General features: G+C 37.4%; 3 protein-coding genes across 3 annotated transcripts in view; 2 read left to right on the forward strand and 1 right to left on the reverse strand.

The window, feature by feature from the left end:
* The first annotated feature begins 218 nt into the window (after nt 1-218).
* LOC139855272 (uncharacterized) lies at nt 219-1265 on the forward strand. Its single transcript, XM_071844508.1, has one exon. The coding sequence runs from the start codon at nt 219-221 to the stop codon at nt 1263-1265; it is 1047 nt and encodes a 348-aa protein (XP_071700609.1).
* A 6621-nt stretch (nt 1266-7886) lies between these two features.
* On the forward strand, nt 7887-11261 carry LOC139855476 (uncharacterized). The gene is made up of 7 exons (XM_071844703.1): nt 7887-8072; nt 8187-8356; nt 9004-9080; nt 9308-9373; nt 9523-9597; nt 9674-9748; nt 10735-11261. The coding sequence occupies exons 1-7, from the start codon at nt 7921-7923 to the stop codon at nt 11116-11118; spliced, it is 999 nt and encodes a 332-aa protein (XP_071700804.1). The 5' UTR covers nt 7887-7920; the 3' UTR covers nt 11119-11261.
* Nucleotides 11262-11653: 392 nt separating this feature from the next.
* LOC139855273 (uncharacterized) overlaps nt 11654-22885 on the reverse strand; it is a 40562-nt gene continuing 29330 nt past the window's right edge. Inside the window, 4 exon segments of the mRNA XM_071844509.1 lie at nt 11654-11943; nt 11946-12082; nt 17596-17622; nt 19694-19729. Of these exon segments, the coding sequence (XP_071700610.1) occupies nt 11654-11943; nt 11946-12082; nt 17596-17622; nt 19694-19729 (490 nt within the window).

Here is a 22885-nt window from a genome sequence, read left to right on the forward strand (position 1 = left end):
AATTGCAATTATCTCGTGTTCATCTTCACTACATAACTACCAGGTCAACTTTTAATTTAAGTCGCATAAGAATTCGTCTATAAAAAAAATTTGTATTACCACTTAGTTATATGATATGATATATACAAAATCATAAAACACTCATATACACCTCCCGGCACGAACACATACTTTCTCATCCAATCCAAACAAACATTTATAGAAAACACATAAATATGATGACTAAATCATCTACTTTCACCGGTGATGGTGGGATGAAAAATATTGTCAACTTGAGCCTACATGTATTCAGAGGGCGGTGGTTCATGATGTTTGCCTGCCTACTCATCATGTCAGTCGCCGGAGCAATTTATATGTTTGCTATATACTCCGGTGACATAAAAACTGCACTTGGTTATGATCAAAGTACACTTAATCTTTTAAGTACTTTTAAAGAATTAGGTGGTAATGCTGGGATCATTTCGGGTTTAATTAGCGAGATCTCACCGCCGTGGGTCGTGCTTTTACTAGGAGCGATTATGAGCTTTTCCGGGTACATTATGGTCTGGTTAGCGGTTACAAAAAGGATCGCTAAACCGCCTATTTGGCAAATGTGTTTGTTTATTTGTATAGGTGCAAATTCACAAACTTTTGCCAATACAGGCGCGTTAGTTACTTGTGTTAGAAACTTCCCTGAAAGCCGAGGGGTAGTTTTGGGTCTTTTGAAGGGGTTTGTTGGGTTAAGTGGTGCAATTATTACCCAATTGTATCATAGTTTTTATGGGCATGATACAAGATCTTTGATCTTGTTTATCGGGTGGCTTCCAGCTGTGGTTTCAATCGTTTTTATTCAAATCGTTAGAATTTTAAATGTTGTTCGACAAGTGAATGAGGTTAAAACATTTTATAACCTTTTGTATATTTCGTTAGGGTTAGCCGGACTTCTTATGGTTATAACTATAATCCAAAATAAGCTTCAATTTTTGAAAATCGAGTATGTTATGACCGCCTCAGTTGTCCTTATTTTACTCTTTTCACCCATTGTTATCGTGATTAAAGAAGAATTGAAGCTTTGGAAAAGAAAGCAGGTTAATCAGTTCCCGGTTAACATAATAACCGGGAACCTGAACCTGAAAATGAATATGAACCCGAACCTGAACACTAACCTGAACACGAGTTTCGATAATGCAACATTCTTACCTCCAAAAAAGGATGTTTATTGTTGGGAAACAGTTATTGAACCACCCGAAAGAGGGGAAGATAACGCTCTTCTCTTCAACTTCTAGCTTCTTCACATGTGCCAGAATAGCAAAACGCCCATTCTTCATAACCTTTTGTGCCTTCAAGCAACTAATAAGGTTCAACTTCGGACTACATCTCTCTCCGTAAACAATCAGTGGCTCTCCAGTCTCGCGTGGTATACGGAGAATCTTCTCACCACAGATAACTTTGGCTCTTACTTTGGACAACCAGTCCATACCGACTATCACATCAAAGCTTCCCAATTTGATGGGTATTAGATCAATTTCAAAATCCACTCCAGCTAGGTTTATAATACCTCCTCGGCCAATTTGGTCAACTTTCTCATGTTTTCAATTGGCTACCTCAACAAGCATACTCTCCTCCAGAGGAACTAACGACCAATCTATCTTAGAGCAAAAGTGTCTACACACATAAATCCTAGATGGATTTTTCGGATATTTTCAAATTCCAATAGCACCAGAGGACCAAGAGAAAACCACATTCACGTGCCCTTATGGTACTTTTGCTTACAAACGCATGCCATTTGGACTTTGCAACGCCCCTGCAACCTTTCAAAGGTGTATGATGGCGATTTTTCATGACATGATAGAAGAATGCATGGAAGTTTTCATGGATGACTTTTCAGTCTTCGGTGATACATTTGAAACATGTCTAGCTAATCTTGAACGAATTCTTATTAGATGCGAACAATCAAATCTAGTACTTAATTGGGAGAAATGCCATTTCATGGTTAAAGAGGGCATCGTTCTTGGACATAAGATTTCAAAAGAAGGAATTGAAGTGGATAGAGCTAAAGTAGATGTAATTGCTAAACTTCCACATCCCACCAATGTTAGAGGAGTTAGGAGTTTTCTAGGGCATGCCGGTTTTTACCGACGTTTCATAAAAGATTTTTCTAAAATTGCCACTCCTATGAATAAACTCCTAGAAAAGGATGCTCCATTCATCTTTTCAGATGAGTGTATCAAATCTTTTAATATTCTTAAAGAGAAACTCACTAATGCGCCGATCATGATAACACCAAATTGGAATCTACCATTTGAACTAATGTGCGATGCAAGTGATTTTGCAATTAGATACAAATACTACAAAATCATCATACATTAACGTAAATAGAACAACGTACAAAGATTAAACAACACTAAGTTCCATTCACTAATAAAAAGTTGCATACATTCGCATAAGATTCGTACAATACATGAGTGAAACATGAAACTACAAACGGGATTACATAAAGAAACCTAATACAAAATCCCTATGGTGACGGTAGGTAAAGGATGTCCATCATGTGGGACACCTGGTCCTCGAGCTCAGTTACCCGAGCACGGAGGGTATCCACCTCCCTCGTCAGTTCCTCGACAGAGGGAGAGGCTAGTGGAGCAGGCAGTGCTGATGGTGCAGGTGGTGCCGGTGGTGCAGATGATGCTGGTGGAGCTGGTGGTGCAGACGGTCCAGCACCAGAACTAGATGCTGCATAATGGGGAGCCTTACGTATGAATGGATCAGCAGGATACGGGCGGTAACTCTAACCTTCAGTCCATGTGCGTTAACGAACGACCTACCTCCGTTAACCCCTGGAATAACAGTACCATCGAAACGATACCGCTTCTTCGGTGGGGTAGAGTGTGGCTGCACGAGTGCCTCCTCAGGGTCCTCGTCGGAATCATCGTCGCTAGAGTCATCGGATGATGAGTCGTCGGAATCATCGGAAGGTGGATGTGCTCGGCCGGTAGTCATCAGTCGGTATCGGCCGGGTGGAATCGGCACAACACGTCCATCAGGAAGGCGTCTAGCCCAATGATTATGCTCATTACGGAACGGAACGTCCCCATATTCCCCAGGAATCACAGCACCACCGGAATGGTGCTGTGGCTCCGAGGGTCCTGGGATGAGTAGAGCTGGAATCTCCGGTGGATCCTCATGTCCGTCTGAGATGATCACTGGGTTGGGTGCATGGCTACTGGCTCCAGAGGACGAAGCGCCAGAGTCGCTGGAGGGTAAAGAGAAAGGGATCTGTGTGTCGGCAGCAGTAGCAGGCGAGGTGGCGGATGAGTCTGAGTCGCTCTCCAAAATGATAACAGGTGGAATATCCGACATCTGAACAAGGAAAAATAACTTTTTCCATGTCAGTAAGTCATATAGCAAGCACGTATTAGGCAAAGTAACTACGTCAGTCTAGATCATCTATAGCAGTAAGTAGCATGGTAATAATGACAAGTATCATGCAATAGAAAGTAGGTAATAGCATGCAGTAGTGAAAGCAAGTAACAGTATACGACATATAGCAGTAAAAGTAAACACCAGCATGCAGCAAGTTCCGCAGAAACAAGTAAACTAGCAAGTTGTAGATTAGTCCTATTAGTGAATCCTACTTGGTCCGGTGTAGACTCACTAATGCAACCTAATTCCCTACAACCAATGCTCTGATACCAAATGTGACGCCCCGTACAAAATTAACGTGTACGGATCATCAACAACAGGATCATTACAAGGTCAAACACTATATGCTGTTTTAAAATAAGTTTGCATTCATAAGAAAAGGTGACGTCATAACCAACGTCAAATGTTTAACATACGATAATGTGCCTCTACGAATAGAAGGCGATAATAATAGTACGTGACCCATAGGTCGTTACAAATTCATTGTTTCAAAAGTAACATAGTTTGAATGCAAACTTATTTTAAAACATCATATAGTGTTTGACCTTGTAATGATCCTGTTGTTGATGATCCGTACACGTTAATTTTGTACGGGGCGTCACATTAAGTATGTTGAACAATGCGTCACGTGCTTGCAAGTTAAAGCCGAACATCAAAAACCGTATGGTAAGTTACAACTGTTAGAAATCCCGAAATGGAAATGGGAGCACATTACCATGGATTTCATCACAAAGTTACCTAAGACGGCGAGAACCCAATTTGATACGATTTGGGTGATAGTTGACAGATTGACAAAAAGTGCCTTGTTTCTTCCTATTCGGGAAGCGATATCGTCGGAGACTTTGGCTAAGTTGTTTATCAAGGAAGTGATATCAAGGCATGGGGTTCCTATATCTATTATTTCGGATCGAGATACTCGTTTCACATCTCGATTTTGGGAAAAGTTTCATGAAGATATGGGTACACAATTGAAATTGAGCACGGCGTACCATCCTCAAACGGACGGTCAAACCGAACGTACGAATCAAACATTGGAGGATATGTTACGGGCGTGCATTATTGATTTCGGTGGTAGTTGGGATGAGCACTTGCCTTTGGTGGAATTCTCGTACAATAATAGTTATCATACTAGTATCGGGATGCCACCTTATGAGATGCTTTATGGGCGAAGGTGTCGAACTTCAATTTGTTGGGGTGAACTGGGACAAAGAGAAATCGGGAGTACCGATTTGGTTTTAGAGACGAATAGTAAGATTGAGATGATTCAGACTCATTTGAAAGCGGCCCAAGATAGACAAAAGTCGTATGCCGATAAACGTAGATGATTGATTGAGTTCCAAGAAGGTGACATGGTGATGCTTAAGGTTTCGCCATGGAAGGTTATTATTCGGTTTCGAAAACGGGGGAAGTTAGCTCCTCGATTTATTGGGCCATTTAAAATCTTAGCTCGTGTTACCCAAGTTGCGTATCGTTTGGAATTACCCGAAGAGCTTGCGGGGATCCACAATACATTTCATGTTTCCCATCTCCGTAAGTGTCTTGCGGATGATTCTTCGTGGATGCCACTAGACGAAATTGAGCTAAACAACAAGTTAGAGTATGTGGAGGAGCCGATGGCTATACTCGATGAGAAAGTCAAAAGGTTGAGAAATAAAGAGGTGAGGACTTTTAAGGTCCAATGGCGTCGTAGCAAGGACGCAATCCGAATCAAGTGGGGGAGAGTTGTAAGACCCGAAACCGTTTCGTACATATTGTACATATATACAGCTGATGACCCTCAGATTCAGCTTTGGGCCACGGCGCGGTTGTCACCTGGCAGAATTTGTTACTTTTTCTTTTAGATATTTCAAAGGGCTTTTTGGTAAATTCACATGGGGGACGGATTTAAAGCCCCAAGGTCAGATCTAGACCACCATTTACTCCATTTTCAACCACCACTTCCTTTCCACTTCAATTCTAGTGAGAGAGAAGACTTTTAGTGTGAGAAAGCTCAATCAAGAAAGGAAGGAGCTTGTTTCGGGTTATAGTGCAAGTGTTAAAGTCATGCACCTCGTTAATAGCTACGTTTTGATTGTGGTGGTAAGTCTTAACCTTGATTTCCTTACTTTAATTAGTTTAAGGGCTAGGGTTTGGGTTAGTGATGAACATAAAACCCATTTGTTAGTGATTTGGGGGTTTTTGGGGAAGTTTGGGTCATGAGGACTCAAAGATGACCAACTTAGGGTTTTGAAATGTTAAATGTATTTATGGGTCTTAAATGAGTATTTAAAGCACTAGCACACTTTGTTGTTGAGTCTTTGGGTGTTATTTGGATTGCGGGTGACCCAAATGGGTGTGTTGACTTTAAAATAAGTCAAACGAGTCTTTGATGACCTAAGTTGGTTAATGTGTGTGAAAATGCGATAATCTCGGGTTGAGAAGTGTTTTAAGACCATATTTGGCATGTGTTAGGGTTTTGGCAAAGTTGACCCAATTTTAGGGTTAAGGGCGCAAATGGGTCGAAATTGCACCATGGGTCAAAATGACCCTAGGATGGTAAGTGTGTTGATTGACCAACTTGAGTTTGTGATTGATTATATGCATAATGTAATAGGTACGTTACATTGAAGGTTGCAAGCTCGGCTATCTTTCGCAAAAGACTTTAAAGTGAGTGGAGTAATTATACGTATATGTATATAGCGTATTTATTTGTGAATGTTATGGTATGAACCATCGAGTTGGTAGTGCCATAACATGTAGGTGACGAGTGTCGCGATTTGAACCACGAGCCGGTAGCATCAAGTGTGAACCACGAGCCGGTAGCACTATAAAATGAAGTGTGAACCACGAGCCGGTAGCACTATAAAATGAAGTGTGAACCACGAGCCGGTAGCACTATAAACAAGGCGTGAACCACGAGCCGGTATCGCCAAAGTGTGAACCACGAGCCGGTAGCACTTCAAAGGAGTATGAGTCAAATGCGTATGGTGTGAACCACGAGCCGGTAGCACCATAGCGTTTATGGTTAACCATATTGTGTTGTGATTGTGTAGCATATATATATATATATATATATATATATATATATATATATATATATATATATATATATATATATATATATATATATATTGGGTTGAGTATATGCTAATGCGGTTTTGTGTTAATGTACGACTCGTTAGTATTACGAGTATTGATGACATGCTATTTGAGTTACAAGTTCGTATGAGGTATTTGTTGGGTGTGATTTGCAAATAGATGGGTTATATATATGTATGTGTAATTATTGCATTCACTAAGCGTTTTGCTTACCCTCTCGTTGTTTACCTTTTTAGGCTCCGGAGCGGATAAGGGCAAAGGTATTCAGTTGGATTAGTGACTCTCGGAAAATTAGCTTTTGGAAGTTCGACCAAGATATGGGTAGTTTAAATCCCAAACACCATGCTCTAAGTGTCGTTTGGAAGTTAAACTTTTTGTGGTCGAAACTTATATTTTGAATTGTAACGAGCAATGATGCTCGGTGGTCAAATATTTGAATGGGGGTCATAAAACATGTAAACTTTGTTTATTGGTGTGGTGCGAAGCCTTTTGAAATGTTGGTTCTCGTGTTTGCGAAATTTGGCGCTTGTGGAATTTTATTAAGTGAGAATCTGCACAGCAGGTGAGCTGCACCGCGGCCCTCATGGGCGCGCCGCGGGCTAAAGCTTATTTTGAAGGTCGAGGGTCTTTATGATTCTGACTTCCTGAAATAGTGCTAAGCCGCACCGCGGGCTAAGCCTGTCAGGCCAGATTGACTTATTTTAATATATATATATATATATATATATATATATATATATATATATATATATATATATATATATAGTTGGGTTGTTACAAGTGCTCTTATCAACTCATCACACTCGGTATTACTTTTTTACCTTACTTTTACTTACAATGAGAATCTGAATATGACGGATGTAACTTAATTTAACTATCTTACACGATAAACGCTCCATTTTAAAAACCTTGTGTTGTAGCTCATGTGGTAGTGGTCTGCCTCTCTTAGCGAGAGGTCAGGAGTTCGACTCCCGTGGAGTGCAACATTGCATACAAGGTTGCCCATTTACCCTTGAATTTCACCCAAGGGTGACTTTCACACATCGCGTTGCCGGGGCAGTGGGGGATGATGTTTTTAACGCTCATGCTCTCAGATTGGGTCGAGTTTCCTCTAGACAGCAGTGGAGGGCGAGTTATGCAATTGTGGGAGATAAACGCGGGTGATTAAGTCACCCTAGTGATCCCGTAGTACTCTCTAAAAAAAATCACTCCATTTTAAAAGAGGTAAATTGCATTTATGTACTCGTATTTCATTATTGAAACTATAATCGGTAGTTGTATTTTATCTTTTTTAGGGGGTGAAATTGTAAGTTTCATATAGCTAAAGGATATTTGTGTCGTTTCCACGAAACTGAAGGACTTTTATATCATATCAGGGAAAAAATACTACAGTAAAAATAAACAGAACTCCAAGCATAAACCTTTGATAGAGTGAGAACGATGGATCGAGAATGGGGTTCGAAACCAGGTAGCGGTGGCGCGGCATCGGCTCAAAATGAAGCCATCGATCGACGTGAACGGCTTCGAAGGCTTGCTCTTGAAACTATCGATCTTGCTAAAGATCCCTATTTCATGCGCAATCATCTCGGAAGGTACTAAAATCCTAACCCTAGCTTTTTATACGTTGCAACTATTACTGTTACATAAATATAAATTAAATTAAATGACATGAGGTTAATGATTTGTTATTGTTATTAAAACTGTAGTTATGAGTGTAAGCTGTGTTTAACATTGCATAATAATGAGGGGAATTATCTAGCACATACACAAGGGAAAAGACATCAGACCAATTTAGCGAAACGAGCTGCTCGTGAAGCTAAAGATGCGCCTGCGCAACCGCAACCTCATAAGCGTAAAGTTAATTTTCGCAAGTCAGGTAATTGGCTTTCTTTTTGAATGCTGTGTTGTAATAATCGTTTATCCGTTGGAGTATTTGTTTGCTTATGATACTTGCAAGTTAAATAATGGCGCTTTTTAGTCATTTTCTTGATATTAGTTGAAGACGATTTTAGAAACAGGTTGTAATTTGAAGACTGGTGAGGATGTTATGATGTTAGGATGGCGTGCATCGCTTAGTAAATTTTGACCAATTCATGTCCCACACCTCCATCCCAAGGAAAACAATTGAGAAAAAATTAGTTATAAACAGAATTTTAGAAAAAACTAATTAATTATAGGCAGTTATCTTGAATGTTTATAGAACTGTAATTCTGTAAAAAAAAGAAATTATCACTACAATGTACTTCCTTAAAATTTACTATTGATCTGGATGGCCAGAGTTACAACGTTTTACATTTTCATGGCATCTAACTTGGTTCAAACCAAGAACTTAATAGTATATATTTAGGATCCGTTACACATAACCTTGTTTGTGTTCGTGTTTTTATGTTGTGACGCGTTATTATTATCTCTGTTTTTGAAAGAGTATATGGTATGTTGTATTCAACAAAGATCCTTTTTTTCTGTTTCTGTTATTCTATATGTAACTTAAAGTGGTTAACTTCAATTGTATTGGTTATACAGTCAAGATTGGTCGACCTGGCTACCGAGTGACAAAGCAGTTTGATCCGGATACAAAGCAAAGGTCTTTGCTATTCCAGGTATTTCTTCTTTTCATTAATTAAATTGTATCTGCTTGTTTTTAGAAACTTAAATGAGCTATACTTATTGTATGTGCTCGGTGCCATTAAACATTTGACTGCTTTGCACGATACAAATAATATTTGATGATAATGATACAATGTGTTTATTTTGTTTGATTTTTATACTTATATACGGTTCTGCTAAGATCTTGGGTTTGTTTTCTTGCATTTGTTCTTTATTGCAGATTGAGTATCCTGAAATCGAAGATCTTACTAAACCACGACATCGATTCATGTCATCCTTTGAACAGGTGCGGCTTTTTTCCCTTGCGATTGCTCATTCTGAACTTGTAACCTAATTGCCATGTTATTTATAGTTGTTATAGTTGTGCATTGGTCTTTGACTCTTTGCTAAGTAACATAAAGGTCACACTAACGGATACTTTATTCTACATTGCAGAAAGTCGAATCTTTTGACAAGAGATACCAGTATCTTCTGTTCGCAGCTGAACCATATGAGACTATTGGTTTCAAGGTAATTTATCATCCCATTTTTGTAATTATGCTTATGTGTTTATATTAACTGCTAACTAATGCAATTTGTTGTGTAGGTTCCAAGTACAGAAATCGACAAGTCTACTCCTAAGTTCTTCTCTCACTGGGATCCAGATTTTAAAATGTTTACGGTAATAAGTTTATATGCTTTACACGTTTTTCCCTTTTTAACCAGGGAAATGCTACACCTTGGCTTGGCTATTAAGGTCAAGTAGATATATTTTTTATATTTGTGTCATGTGAACATTTTACAAACTAAAAAGATGGTTTTGAACATGCTTCTTGTTCCCTCTCATTAGATGTGGCAAATTAGGTGGATTGAGTACGTCGTGTGACGATCAAAACATTTTTGGGTTACACAAGTATATTTTGGTTTGGATTGACCCAAAACTAATAATTTTGAATATGTATATATAGCTATTCATTACCTCTTAATGCAACAACAACAACAACAACAACAAAACCCAATACCACATAAGTGGTGTATGGGGGAGGTGAGATGTAGACAATACTTCCCCTATCCGAGAATAAAGACAAGTCATTTCTTCACCCAGAGTGAAACACTCTCAAAAGTAGAGAGTCATCCCTCTCTCTATTCGACGGATAAAGAGATTGCTTCCGAGAGGACCTCCGGCCTTTAAGTAGGAAAAAGTTTAAAAAGAAAAAAAAATAATAAAATAAAAATAATTAGACGCCATGAAAATGGTAGAATCAAATTTCCATGGGTTTTAACTCCTGCCTGAAAATTAATTTAGGCTCTAAGAGTCAGTCAAGTCGCCGATAAATCGACGATTGTTGTCGACTCAATAGAGCCGTTCATTACCTCTTAATGCATTGTTACAAATTTTATGTTGTTTCTACAGTAATCAAGTCCATAAATAAAATGATTTAAACTTTTTTTTTTCAAAAAAACACATTTTGGGCCATCTTCAACGCTTTTCTTGTAGATACTCTCACCCGAGTTGATCCACTCATAAGTATGTGGGTCAAAATTCTCTTCACGTATCAGTGACAATTATCAAATTTATTTGAGCACCTATGATCACAATTATTATATGTACTTATTTATCTTTCTATTGGGCATGTCATTTATATCTTGTTTTGTTCAATTATACAGTTGCAGTTATACTTTAAGGTAAAGCCACCGGAGACAAATAAACCTGCAGCTGCAGCAAATGGAACATCAGCTCCTGGTGTCCCACCACCACCACCACCTCAACAAGCTCCACCACCACCTCCGCCTGCATCACAAGGTCCTCCAATGGGGAACCCTCCTAGGGGTCCACCGCCTGGTTCTTTGCCGCCACCACCTCCTCCAACGGGAAATGGGCCGAGACCTATGCCACCTGGCGGAAACATGCCTGCTCCACCTCCTCCTGTTGGCAGTGGCATGCCAAACTTTACACATAGGCCTCCAATGCCACCACCGCCACAAGGGTTTCAAGGGCACCAAATGCAGAATCAACGACTTCACCCTCCACCGCCGCCACCAACCCAGTAATACTTATCGGCTCGCACACATTGTATTTTGTATTGATGGGCTCTTTTTGATAATATTCAGTTACTGTCCATTCAATCTTCTGTCATTGCTTTACGAACTAACAACTATGAAAGAATCCATATTAATGTAGTTTCATAATCTGATTTCCACCATAAACAATTCAAAGGGAGCTTTTAATTGATCGAATAGAGTTGACCTCTTAATTGAGCTCGTCACCAACGTGTTTAATGAGTAGAAACAAAGTGCTCATTTAGCTAGTACTTTTAAAGGACATAAGGAATAAAGATAAGTACATTGCACAGGTAGTAAAGGGGCTCTCTATATGTGAATACAAAAAAGAAAATATGCAGTGTCTTTTAACAAATACGCACAAGAGAATCACATGTCAAACTTTTAGTTCATTAATTAATACTAATTTTAATATTAATTAATTTAATATATTGCAGTAATACTGCTAATTTATATTTATTAACAAAAAACAGAGTAAAACTATATCCAATCCCACTTTCAAAATATCCAGATTCCAAAATTTTCATTATAAATCTTTATGTGGGACTACGAATATCCAACTATTTGAAAAAGATTGAAAAAATGATCTTAACATGAACAAAAACAGCCATCTTTCCATGGTTTTAAAAAGCCTAGACAAGGCTACCACTCCACGGATCCATGAGAACTCAATACAAAACGCCTTAACTTCAATGAGAACATCTTGAACGTTGATAATCTTGTTTCTGATCAAACTAGGTAAAACACACACGAGCCTCACCAGCCGGTTCTGCATGTACTTGTCCATGATAGTCTGACAAGACAATATACAGTTATGTACATATCCACAAACTCTATTGGTAAGTCTACCGCTTGGGTTAGCCGGTTCACAACTTCCATTAAATGAAGACTCATGTCCATGTTCACAAGAACCATGTAATAATTGCGGATTTCGGGTAAATTTTTAGTTTGTATTCTCCACCAATTTAGGTAGTCTTCTTGGAGTTAACTGTTGTGATTATGAGAGGATCGCCTGGACGTTGGTACACACAAATTTGAGAGAAAATAACTCTATTACTCACAAGAATAGATTACAGAGTATTACAAAACTCAAATAAACAAAAACACTCTCAAACTAACACACTAGGAATTCTCACCACTATCTAGGGATGTATTCACTCTTGGTTAGGATTACACATTTAACTCACACACACTAAATAGGTGTGATTACACTTTTCTTAATGATTTACAATGAAGGTTTGGACCTCTATTTATAGAAAACTTTGAGGAGGTGGAATGGTGTGAACATAACGTGGTGTGAACACGAAAATGGTGGCTAGCCGTAATCGTTTTCAATTTTGCTACTTCCTTATGAGGAGGTGTATTGGTGTGAACGGAGAACAACTTGCTAGCCGTCATTATTATCAAGTTTGCTTCTTCTACATGAGTTGTCAAAGTTGACTAGCTTTGAATATCTAGACGATTCTAGATTACGGCTAGAATGGAAACATCTAGAAGATACGGCTGGAAATCATCAATTCTCCCCTCCAGACGTATCCATAGAAAACATTCCGGTTATGTCTCTGCATAACTCTAACTTCTCTCGAGTCACCACCTTTGTCAACATATCCGCAGGATTCTCCTTTGTATGGATCTTCACTAGTCTCAGCAGTTGTCGATCAATTACCTCGCGTATCCAATGATAGAGAATATCAATATGTTTTGTACGGGAATGGTACATGGAGTTCTTGCTCAAATCTAGAGCACTCTGACTATCACAATGTACCTTGTACTCCTTTTGCTTGATTCCAAATTCTTGTAGATAACGCTTTAACCATAACATTTCTTTTTCAGCTTCCGCGGCAGCAATATACTCTGCTTCAGTTGTGGATAATGCAACACACTTCTGTAGTCTTGACTGCCATGAAACAGCTCCTCCTGCAAAAGTGTAAATGAATCCTGAAGTAGATTTCCTACTATCAAGATCTCCAGCCATATCAGCATCCGTATAACCTTCCAAGATTGGATCAGCTCCCCCGTAACAAAGACATATCTTCGTTGTACCTTTAAGATATCTGAGAATCCATTTTACCGCATGCCAATGCTCTTTCCCGGGGTTAGAGAGAAAACGACTCACTGTTCCCACTGCGTGAGCAATATCGGGCCTCGTACACACCATTGCATACATCAAACTTCCAACTGCTGAAGAATATGGTACTGACGACATCTCCCCGATCTCTTCCATGGATGAGGGACATGATCTCTTACTTAACTTGAAATGATTGGCTAATGGAATGCTAACAGGTTTGGCATTGTTCATATTGAACCGTGAAAGCACTCGTTCAATATGCTTCTCCTGAGATAGCCATAACCTTCTATTCTTCCTATCTCGGGTAATCTGCATTTCCAAAATTTATTGAGCCTGTCCTAAGTCTTTCATGTCAAAAGACTTAGAGAGTTCCTTCTGAAATGTCCCGTTCTTATTGATTAAAAACGTTCCATATTAATTGATTTCGTTGCGAGGTTTTGACCTCTATATGAGACGTTTTTCAAAGACTGCATTCATTTTAAAACAAACCATAACCTTTATTTCATCAATAAAGTTTTAAAAAGCTTTACGTAGATTATCAAATAATGATAATCTAAAATATCCTGTTTACACACGACCATTACATAATGGTTTACAATACACATATGTTACAACAAAATAAGTTTCTTGAATGCAGTTTTTACACAATATCATACAAGCATGGACTCCAAATCTCGTCCTTATTTAAGTATGCGACAGCGGAAGCTCTTAATAATCACCTGAGAATAAACATGCTTAAAACGTCAACAAAAATGTTGGTGAGTTATAGGTTTAACCTATATATATCAAATCATAATAATAGACCACAAGATTTCATATTTCAATACACATCCCATACATAGAGATAAAAATCATTCATATGGTGAACACCTGGTAACCGACATTAACAAGATGCATATATATAAGAATATCCCCATCATTCCGGGACACCCTTCGGATATGATATAAATTTCGAAGTACTAAAGCATCCGGTACTTTGGATGGGGTTTGTTAGGCCCAATAGATCTATCTTTAGGATTCGCGTCAATTAGGGTGTCTGTCCCCTAATTCTTAGATTACCAGACTTTATAAAAAGGGGCATATTCGATTTCGATAATTCAACCATAGAATGTAGTTTCACGTACTTGTGTCTATTTTGTAAATCATTTATAAAACCTGCATGTATTCTCATCCCAAAAATATTAGATTTTAAAAGTGGGACTATAACTCACTTTCACAGATTTTTACTTCGTCGGGAAGTAAGACTTGGCCACTGGTTGATTCACGAACCTATAACAATATATACATATATATCAAAGTATGTTCAAAATATATTTACAACACTTTTAATATATTTTGATGTTTTAAGTTTATTAAGTCAGCTGTCCTCGTTAGTAACCTACAACTAGTTGTCCACAGTTAGATGTACAGAAATAAATCGATAAATATTATCTTGAATCAATCCACGACCCAGTGTATACGTATCTCAGTATTGATCACAACTCAAACTATATATATTTTGGAATCAACCTCAACCCTGTATAGCTAACTCCAACATTCACATATAGAGTGTCTATGGTTGTTCCGAAATATATATAGATGTGTCGACATGATAGGTCGAAACATTGTATACGTGTCTATGGTATCTCAAGATTACATAATATACAATACAAGTTGATTAAGTTATGGTTGGAATAGATTTGTTACCAATTTTCACGTAGCTAAAATGAGAAAAATTATCCAATCTTGTTTTACCCATAACTTCTTCATTTTAAATCCGTTTTGAGTGAATCAAATTGCTATGGTTTCATATTGAACTCTATTTTATGAATCTAAATAGAAAAAGTATAGGTTTATAGTCGAAAAAATAAGTTACAAGTCGTTTTTGTAAAGGTAGTCATTTCAGTCGAAAGAACGACGTCTAGATGACCATTTTAGAAAACATACTTCCACTTTGAGTTTAACCATAATTTTTGGATATAGTTTCATGTTCATAATAAAAATCATTTTCTCATAATAACAACTTTTAAATCAAAGTTTATCATAGTTTTTAATTAACTAACCCAAAACAGCCCGCGGTGTTACTACGACGACGTAAATCCGGTTTTACGGTGTTTTTCGTGTTTCCAGGTTTTAAATCATTAAGTTAGCATATCATATAGATATAGAACATGTGTTTAGTTGATTTTGAAAGTCAAGTTAGAAGGATTAATGTAACGATCCGTCAAAATCGCTATTGACGCAGCACGTTAATCATTGATTCCACAGTGAGGTTTTGACCTCTATATGATACGTTTTGATAAAATATTGCATTCATTAAAATAAGTGACTTTCTAAACATAGAAAGTTATAAACATGTGGGCGAGTGCTTAGGTATAAGCAAAACCCCAAAATACATAAGTCTTTAATTTACAGGTTGACTTCACAGTCCAATTATTTATTACACAACGCAGTTTTATTTTGAATGCAATAAACTTTGCACAAAGCATGAGAGACTCCATGCAGGCAACAAGCACATCACAGCGGAAGAATTCTAAGGACCTGAGAATAAAACATGCTAAAAAGTCAACACGAATGTTGGTGAGTTATAGGTTTAATTGCTCGAGTCATAAACATATATAAAGATAGACCACAAGATTTCATCAAAAGTTTATCAATAGATTCTACGTAACAGAGCACCCTGGTAACTAAACTTAACGCTATAGTGATAATTACCCCATTCGTTTTAATACACGCAAACCAACGTGTCTTAAACTCAAATAACATACGTCCGTTAAAAGGCTAGCGCTCTAGCTCGGACGGGGATGTCAAGCCCTATGGATCCATATACAATTATTCGCGCCCATCAGTCCATATCCTATGTACTGGCAGCTACTAGTTACCAAAGCTAAGGGATTTTCGGTTTAACTCAGTGTAGAATTTTGTATGTACTTGTGTCTTATTGCGTTTAAAATAAATTGCATGTATTCTCAGCCCAAAAATATTTAGAGTATTTAAAAAGGGAGACTATAACTCACGGTTCAATATTGAGACTCAATATTGTAGGCAAATTGCGTAGACGTAATGATGGTAGACGACTGTATAGTTGGCCTTGGATTCAAGAACAATACTCCGAACAATACCCAATATTTCCTTAGCTTAAATCGGTTTGAAACCCGAATTAAAAATACCCTCGAATATACTTTATTATTATTAAACTTAAAATTAAAATTATAATTATAATTATAAATTTAATTACAGAAGAGATAAATGATGTGTGATACATCGTCGAGAAAACTGGCATATTTATATTACTTTTCGATTTACTGTAGCTCATGCGATCGCATGAGTTTTCAGTGTTTTTGCCATGCGATCGCATGGCCGCCTTTCCCGTTTTGTTTGCTAGTTCGTCGACATCAAATAGTATTTACTGTAGCAAATAGTGTTTACTGTAGCAAATAGTATTTACTGTAGCAAATAGTGTTCACTGTACCAAATAGTGTTTTACTGTAGCAAATCACTGCAGCAAAGTCGTTTTCACTGTAGCACTGTAGCAAAATACGGTTTCACTGTAGTAAATAGTGTTTTACTGTAGCAAATAGTGTTTTACTATAGGAAAGTCGTTTTTACTTGTACATATATATATACATACATATAATTGTTCATGAATCGTCGAGAGTAGTCAAAGGTAATTGTATATATGAAACAGTTCTAAAATTTTTAAGACTCAATCTAACAGACTTTGTTTAACGTGTCAAAATAATAAATCGTATAGAGAATTGGTTTAAATAAGTCAAAATTTTTCGGGTCATCACAATTAACCTCCCCGTTAAAGAAAATTTCGTCCTGAAATTTTGAGTAGTACCTGTTTTATGAGCGATATTAGTGAACAAATGTGGATACTTTTGCTTCATTTGATCTTCACATTCCCAAGTAAACTTGGGTCCTCGTCTAGCGTTCCAACGAACTCTAACTATCGGTATTTTGCTTTGTTTTAATTGTTTGACCTCACGGTCCATGATTTCAACAGGTTCTTCAACAAAATGGAGTTTATCATTGATTCGTATTTCATCAAGAGGAATTACGACATCCTCTTCAGCTAAACATTTCTTCAAATTTGACACGTGAAATGTGTCATGAACACTACTAAGTTCTTGCGGTAGCTTTAATCGATAAGCAACTGCTCCAATTCTTTCGGTGATTTCAAAGGGTCCTACGTACCTAGGACTTAACTTTCCTCGTTTACCGAATCGTACTACGCCTTTCCAGGGTGACACTTTCAACATGACTTTGTCGCCCACTTGAAATTCTAGCGGTTTTCTTCTTACATCAGCATAACTCTTTTGGCGACTCATGGCCGTTTTCAATCGCTGTTGTATTTGAATGATCTTTTCGGTGGTTTCATGAATAATTTCTGGTCCAGTAAGTTGTCTTTCTCCTACTTCACTCCAACAGATAGGAGATCTGCACTTTCTACCGTAAAGTGCTTCAAATGGCGCTGCGTTGATGCTCGTATGATAGCTGTTATTGTATGAAAATTCTGCCAACGGTAAGTGTCGATCCCAACTGATTCCAAAGTCAATCACGCATGCCCGTAACATGTCTTCCAATGTTTGTATTGTTCTTTCACTTTGACCATCTGTCTGTGGGTGATAAGAGGTGCTCATATCTAATCGAGTTCCCAATGCTTTTTGTAATGACTGCCAGAAACGTGATGTGAATCGGGTGTCGCGATCAGATATGATAGAGATGGGTACACCATGCCTGGAAACTACTTCCTTCAAATATAGGCGTGCTAATTTCTCCATACTGTCTGTCTCCTTTATTGGTAGAAAGTGAGCTGATTTAGTTAGACGATCAACTATCACCCAAATAGTATCATGACTACTTGCAGTCCTTGGAAATTTCGTAATGAAATCCATGGTTATTCTTTCCCATTTCCACTGCGGAATTTCTGGTTGTTGCAGTAATCCTGACGGCTTTTGGTGCTCAGCTTTGACCTTTGCACACGTTAAACATTTGCTTACATAAGTAGCAATTTCTGTTTTCATATTAGGCCACCAATAAAACTTCTTGAGATCGTGGTACATTTTTCCGTTTCCTGGGTGAATTGAGTACCTCGTTTTGTGTGCTTCATCTAGTACTAGTTGCCTTAGGTTACCATGTTTTGGTACCCATATCCTACCAGCAAAATACAGGGTTCCATCGGCTTTTTCTTCAAGTTGTTTTTCTAACCCTTTGCTTATTTCGCCTTTTTCGTTTTCTTCTTTTAAAGCTTCTAACTGTGCTGCTTGAATTTTCTTTGTGAGATCAGTACGAATTGTAATATTCAATGCTCGGACCCTAAGAGGTTTTACTCTTTCTTTTCGACTTAGGGCATCAGCTACAACATTAGCCTTTCCGGGGTGGTAACGGATTTCACAATCGTAATCGTTTAACAACTCTACCCAGCGACGTTGCCTCATATTGAGTTGTTTTTGATCAAAAATATGCTGAAGACTCTTATGGTCGGTGTACACTGTACACTTGGTGCCATATAGATAGTGTCTCCATATTTTGAGTGCAAAAACTACTGCTCCAAGTTCTAAATCGTGCGTCGTATTGTTCTTTTCATGAATTTTTAGTTGTCGTGAGGCATATGCGATAACTTTAGTGCGTTGTATTAATACACATCCTAAACCTTGGAGCGAAGCGTCACAATAGATCACGAAATCATCATTTCCTTCTGGTAATGACAAAATGGGTGCAGACGTTAACTTCTTCTTTAATAACTGGAATGAGGATTCCTGTTCCGTGGACCAATCATACTTCTTTCCCTTTTGAGTCAATGCAGTTAAGGGTTTGGCGATTCTAGAGAAATCTTGAATGAATCTTCGGTAGTAACCATCAAGACCTAAGAATTGGCGGATTTGTGTTGGAGTTTTCGGTGTTTCCCATTTACTAATGGCTTCGATCTTGGCGGGGTCAACTTTAATTCCATGTTTACTGACAACGTGGCCCAAAAATTGTACTTCTTGTAACCAGAAATCACACTTCGAAAATTTTGCGTACAATTCTTCTTTCTTGAGTATCTCTAGTACCAGTCTTAAGTGTTGCTCATGTTCTTCCTTGTTCTTCGAGTAAATCAATATGTCGTCGATAAAAACAATGACAAATTTGTCTAAATACGGTCTACAGATGCAATTCATTAGATCCATAAATACTGCTGGAGCATTAGTTAATCCAAAAGGCATGACTAGAAACTCATAGTGACCGTAACGGGTTCTGAACGCGGTTTTAGGAACATCTTCTTCCTTCACTCTCAGCTGATGATATCCGGAGCGTAGATCAATCTTAGAATAAACACTTGATCCTTGCAATTGATCAAACAAATCATCAATCCTCGGTAATGGGTACCGATTCTTGATCGTTAATTTGTTTAATTCTCGGTAATCTATGCACATTCTCATAGATCCATCCTTCTTCTTGACGAACAGAATAAGAGCACCCCAAGGTGAAAAACTGGGATGAATAAATCCACGGTCCGATAATTCTTGCAACTGGTCTTGTAATTCTTGCATTTCTGAAGGTGCAAGTCTATATGGAGATCGGGCTACAGGTGCAGCTCCTGGTATGAGATCAATATGGAATTCTACACATCTGTGTGGAGGTAGCCCCGGTAATTCTTCTGGAAATACTCCGGGATATTCTCTTACAACCGGCATGTCATCAATGCTTCTTTCTTCAGTATTGATCTTCTTTACGTGTGCCAGAATAGCATAACAACCTTTTCTTATAAGTTTCTGGGCCTTCATACAGCTGATAAAGTTCAGCTTTGAGTTGCTCTTCTCCCCATAAATCATTAATGACGTTTCATCCTTACGAGGGATGCGGATTGGTTTCTCAGCGCAAACAACTTCCGCTCTTGTTTTGGACATCCAGTCCATGCCAACGATTACGTCAAAACTTCCTAATTCTACGGGTATCAAATCGATTTTGAAGGTTTCACCAGCGAGATTCATTTCGCAACCATGGCAAATTTTATCGGCTTTTATCAGTTTACCATTAGCTAATTCAATAGTATATTTATCGTCTAGAGGTAATGATGCACATTTTAGTTTAGAACTAAAGTCTTTACACATATAACTTCTATCAGCACCCGTATCAAACATAATAGAAGCTAGTTGATTATTAACGGTAAACGTACCCGTGACAAGATTAGGATCCTCACGTGCTTTACTGGCACTAACATTAAATGCCCTCCCACGTGCGGGTTCTTTGTTCTTCTCCTTATCAGGGCATTGATTTATAAAGTGACCAGACTTCCCGCATCCAAAACATTTCTTGACATCGGTCGGTTTTGTCTTTACTTCAGAAACAGTGGCATAATAATCTTTCTCCACATGTCCTTTCTTGTTGCACTTATCACAGACCACTTGACAATAACCTGCATGATGTGTGTAACATCTTTTGTAGAACGGATGGGGTCCCTTATAGTTTGGACTTGCAGTTGCCCCATCTTGTTTACCTTTAAAAGTTTCTTGTTTCTTCAGGTGAGTACTTTTGCCCTTATAGTCTTCCCATTTCCTCTTTCCTTCAGTTGTCTTGACTTCGGTAATTGGTGCCTTAAAAGAACTCTTTGTGATCTGGTCCATGAGTTGGTGTGCCATTGTCATGGCTTCCTGCATCTGATGTCAAAGCTAAGGGGTATAAAATACTATTAAATTTTAGCATGAAATACTATTAAATACGATACAATTTTACACAAGATATTTATTTATTTAGAGAATGGATATACTTAAACCTTGCTACAACACTTATAGGCAGTGTACCTAATCGTACAGTAGTGTAGTTTTTAGTAAGTCCGGTTTGTTCCACAGGGAATCTTTTTTAAACAAAGCTCAACGCTATATTAGTTTACTTTTATAAAAATACAAACATATATATAAGTAATATTATTATTATAAAGGGGGTTGTCGATTTTTAAACTTTAGTCGCAGTTAAAACCAAATGTAAAATAATAAATATAAATACAAGACTTAAATTAAAGCGTAAAGTAAATAACAATAATGAAATTGCGAATAATAAAAATGCGATAAAATAAACTTGCGATAATTAAAAAAAATACGATAATTAAAAATGCAATTAAATAAAATAACAATAAAAATGCGATAATTAGAGGTGCAATTAAATATAAAATAAAGGAAATTAAATATGAAATAAAAGAATTATGCTTATTTAAACTTCCGTAATCATGATGTTTGACGTGTTGATTTTAGTTTTATGCCCATGGGTTAATTGTCCTTTGTCCTGGATTATTTAATATGTCCATCTGGTTTTTGTCCATAACAGTCCATCAGTCATAAATATAAAGTGCGAGTGTCCTCGTCAAATTATTCTTATACCCGAAGTTAAATATTCCACCTAATTGGGGACTTAAACTGTAACAAGATTTTAATACTTTGTTTAATAATTACACCAGGATGTCGACTGAGTGTAACCCAAGGTTTTAATATTTTGTTATCAATTATACCAAGTGTCCTTGTACATAATTTCACCCCTGTTTTAATTATTCTAGTGGCTATTAATCCATTCCCGTGTCCGGTTAGATGAACGATTACTCGTACATATAAATACTCCGCCCATCGTGTCCGATTGAGTGTATATGGTAATTTATAGGGACGCCCAATTGTAAATCTTTATATTAACATTAACAAACTATCATTTAGTTAAACAAATATAAAGCCCATTAATAGCCCATAGTCTAATTTCCACAAGTGTCGTTCTTTTGTCCAAACCCCAATTATGGTACAAAGCCCAATTACCCAATTTTAGTAATTAGCCCAACATCATGATTACTTCGTTTTAAATAAGCATAATAATAACTTAGCTACGAGACATTAATGTAAAAAGGTTGAACATAACTTAGAATGATTAAAAATAGCGTAGCGTTACACGGACAGAATTTCGACTTACACCCTTACAACATTCGCTAACATACCCTTATTATTAGAATTATAATTAAAATTAAAATATAAATTATAAATATATATATATATATATATATATATATATATATATATATTTTACGTATGAGGAGAAGAAGAAAAAGATGATATTTTACGATCAGAATGCGCGAGCTTTATAGGGGGTTTCTGAATTTGGGGCTCCGCGACTCGCGGCCTTTTTGGCCTTCAAACTCCGCGAGTCGCGGAGATTGAAATAACAGCTCACAACTTTGGAGTGTTTCTCTGCCGACGGTTTTTATTTATAAATATAATATATATATATAATTAATATAATTAATTATATATTATATTATATTTATATACATAGTTAACTTGTAATTTTTAGTCCGTTGCGTCGAGCGTTGAGAGTTGACTCTGGTCCCGGTTCCGGATTTTCGAACGTCCTTGCTCACAATTTTATATTTTGTACTTTGCGTTTTGAATCTTGTACTCTTGTAATTTCGAGACGTTTCTTATCAATAATTGGAACCTCTTTGATTGTCTTTTGTACTTTTGAGCTTTTTGGTCGTTTGCATCTTCAATTCGTCGAGTCTGTCTTTTGTCTTCACCTTTTATTATTTAAACGAATATCACTTGTAAATAGAACAATTGCAACTAAAAGCTTGTCTTTCTTGAGGAATAATGCTATGAAATATATGTTCGTTTTTAGCATTATCAAATATTCCCACACTTGAGCGTTGCTTGTCCTCAAGCAATATCGTCTTGAAATACTAGAATCACTTCT

Source organism: Rutidosis leptorrhynchoides, chromosome 6 (genome assembly GCF_046630445.1).
Source record: "Rutidosis leptorrhynchoides isolate AG116_Rl617_1_P2 chromosome 6, CSIRO_AGI_Rlap_v1, whole genome shotgun sequence".
Classification (NCBI taxonomy): Eukaryota; Viridiplantae; Streptophyta; class Magnoliopsida; order Asterales; family Asteraceae; genus Rutidosis; species Rutidosis leptorrhynchoides.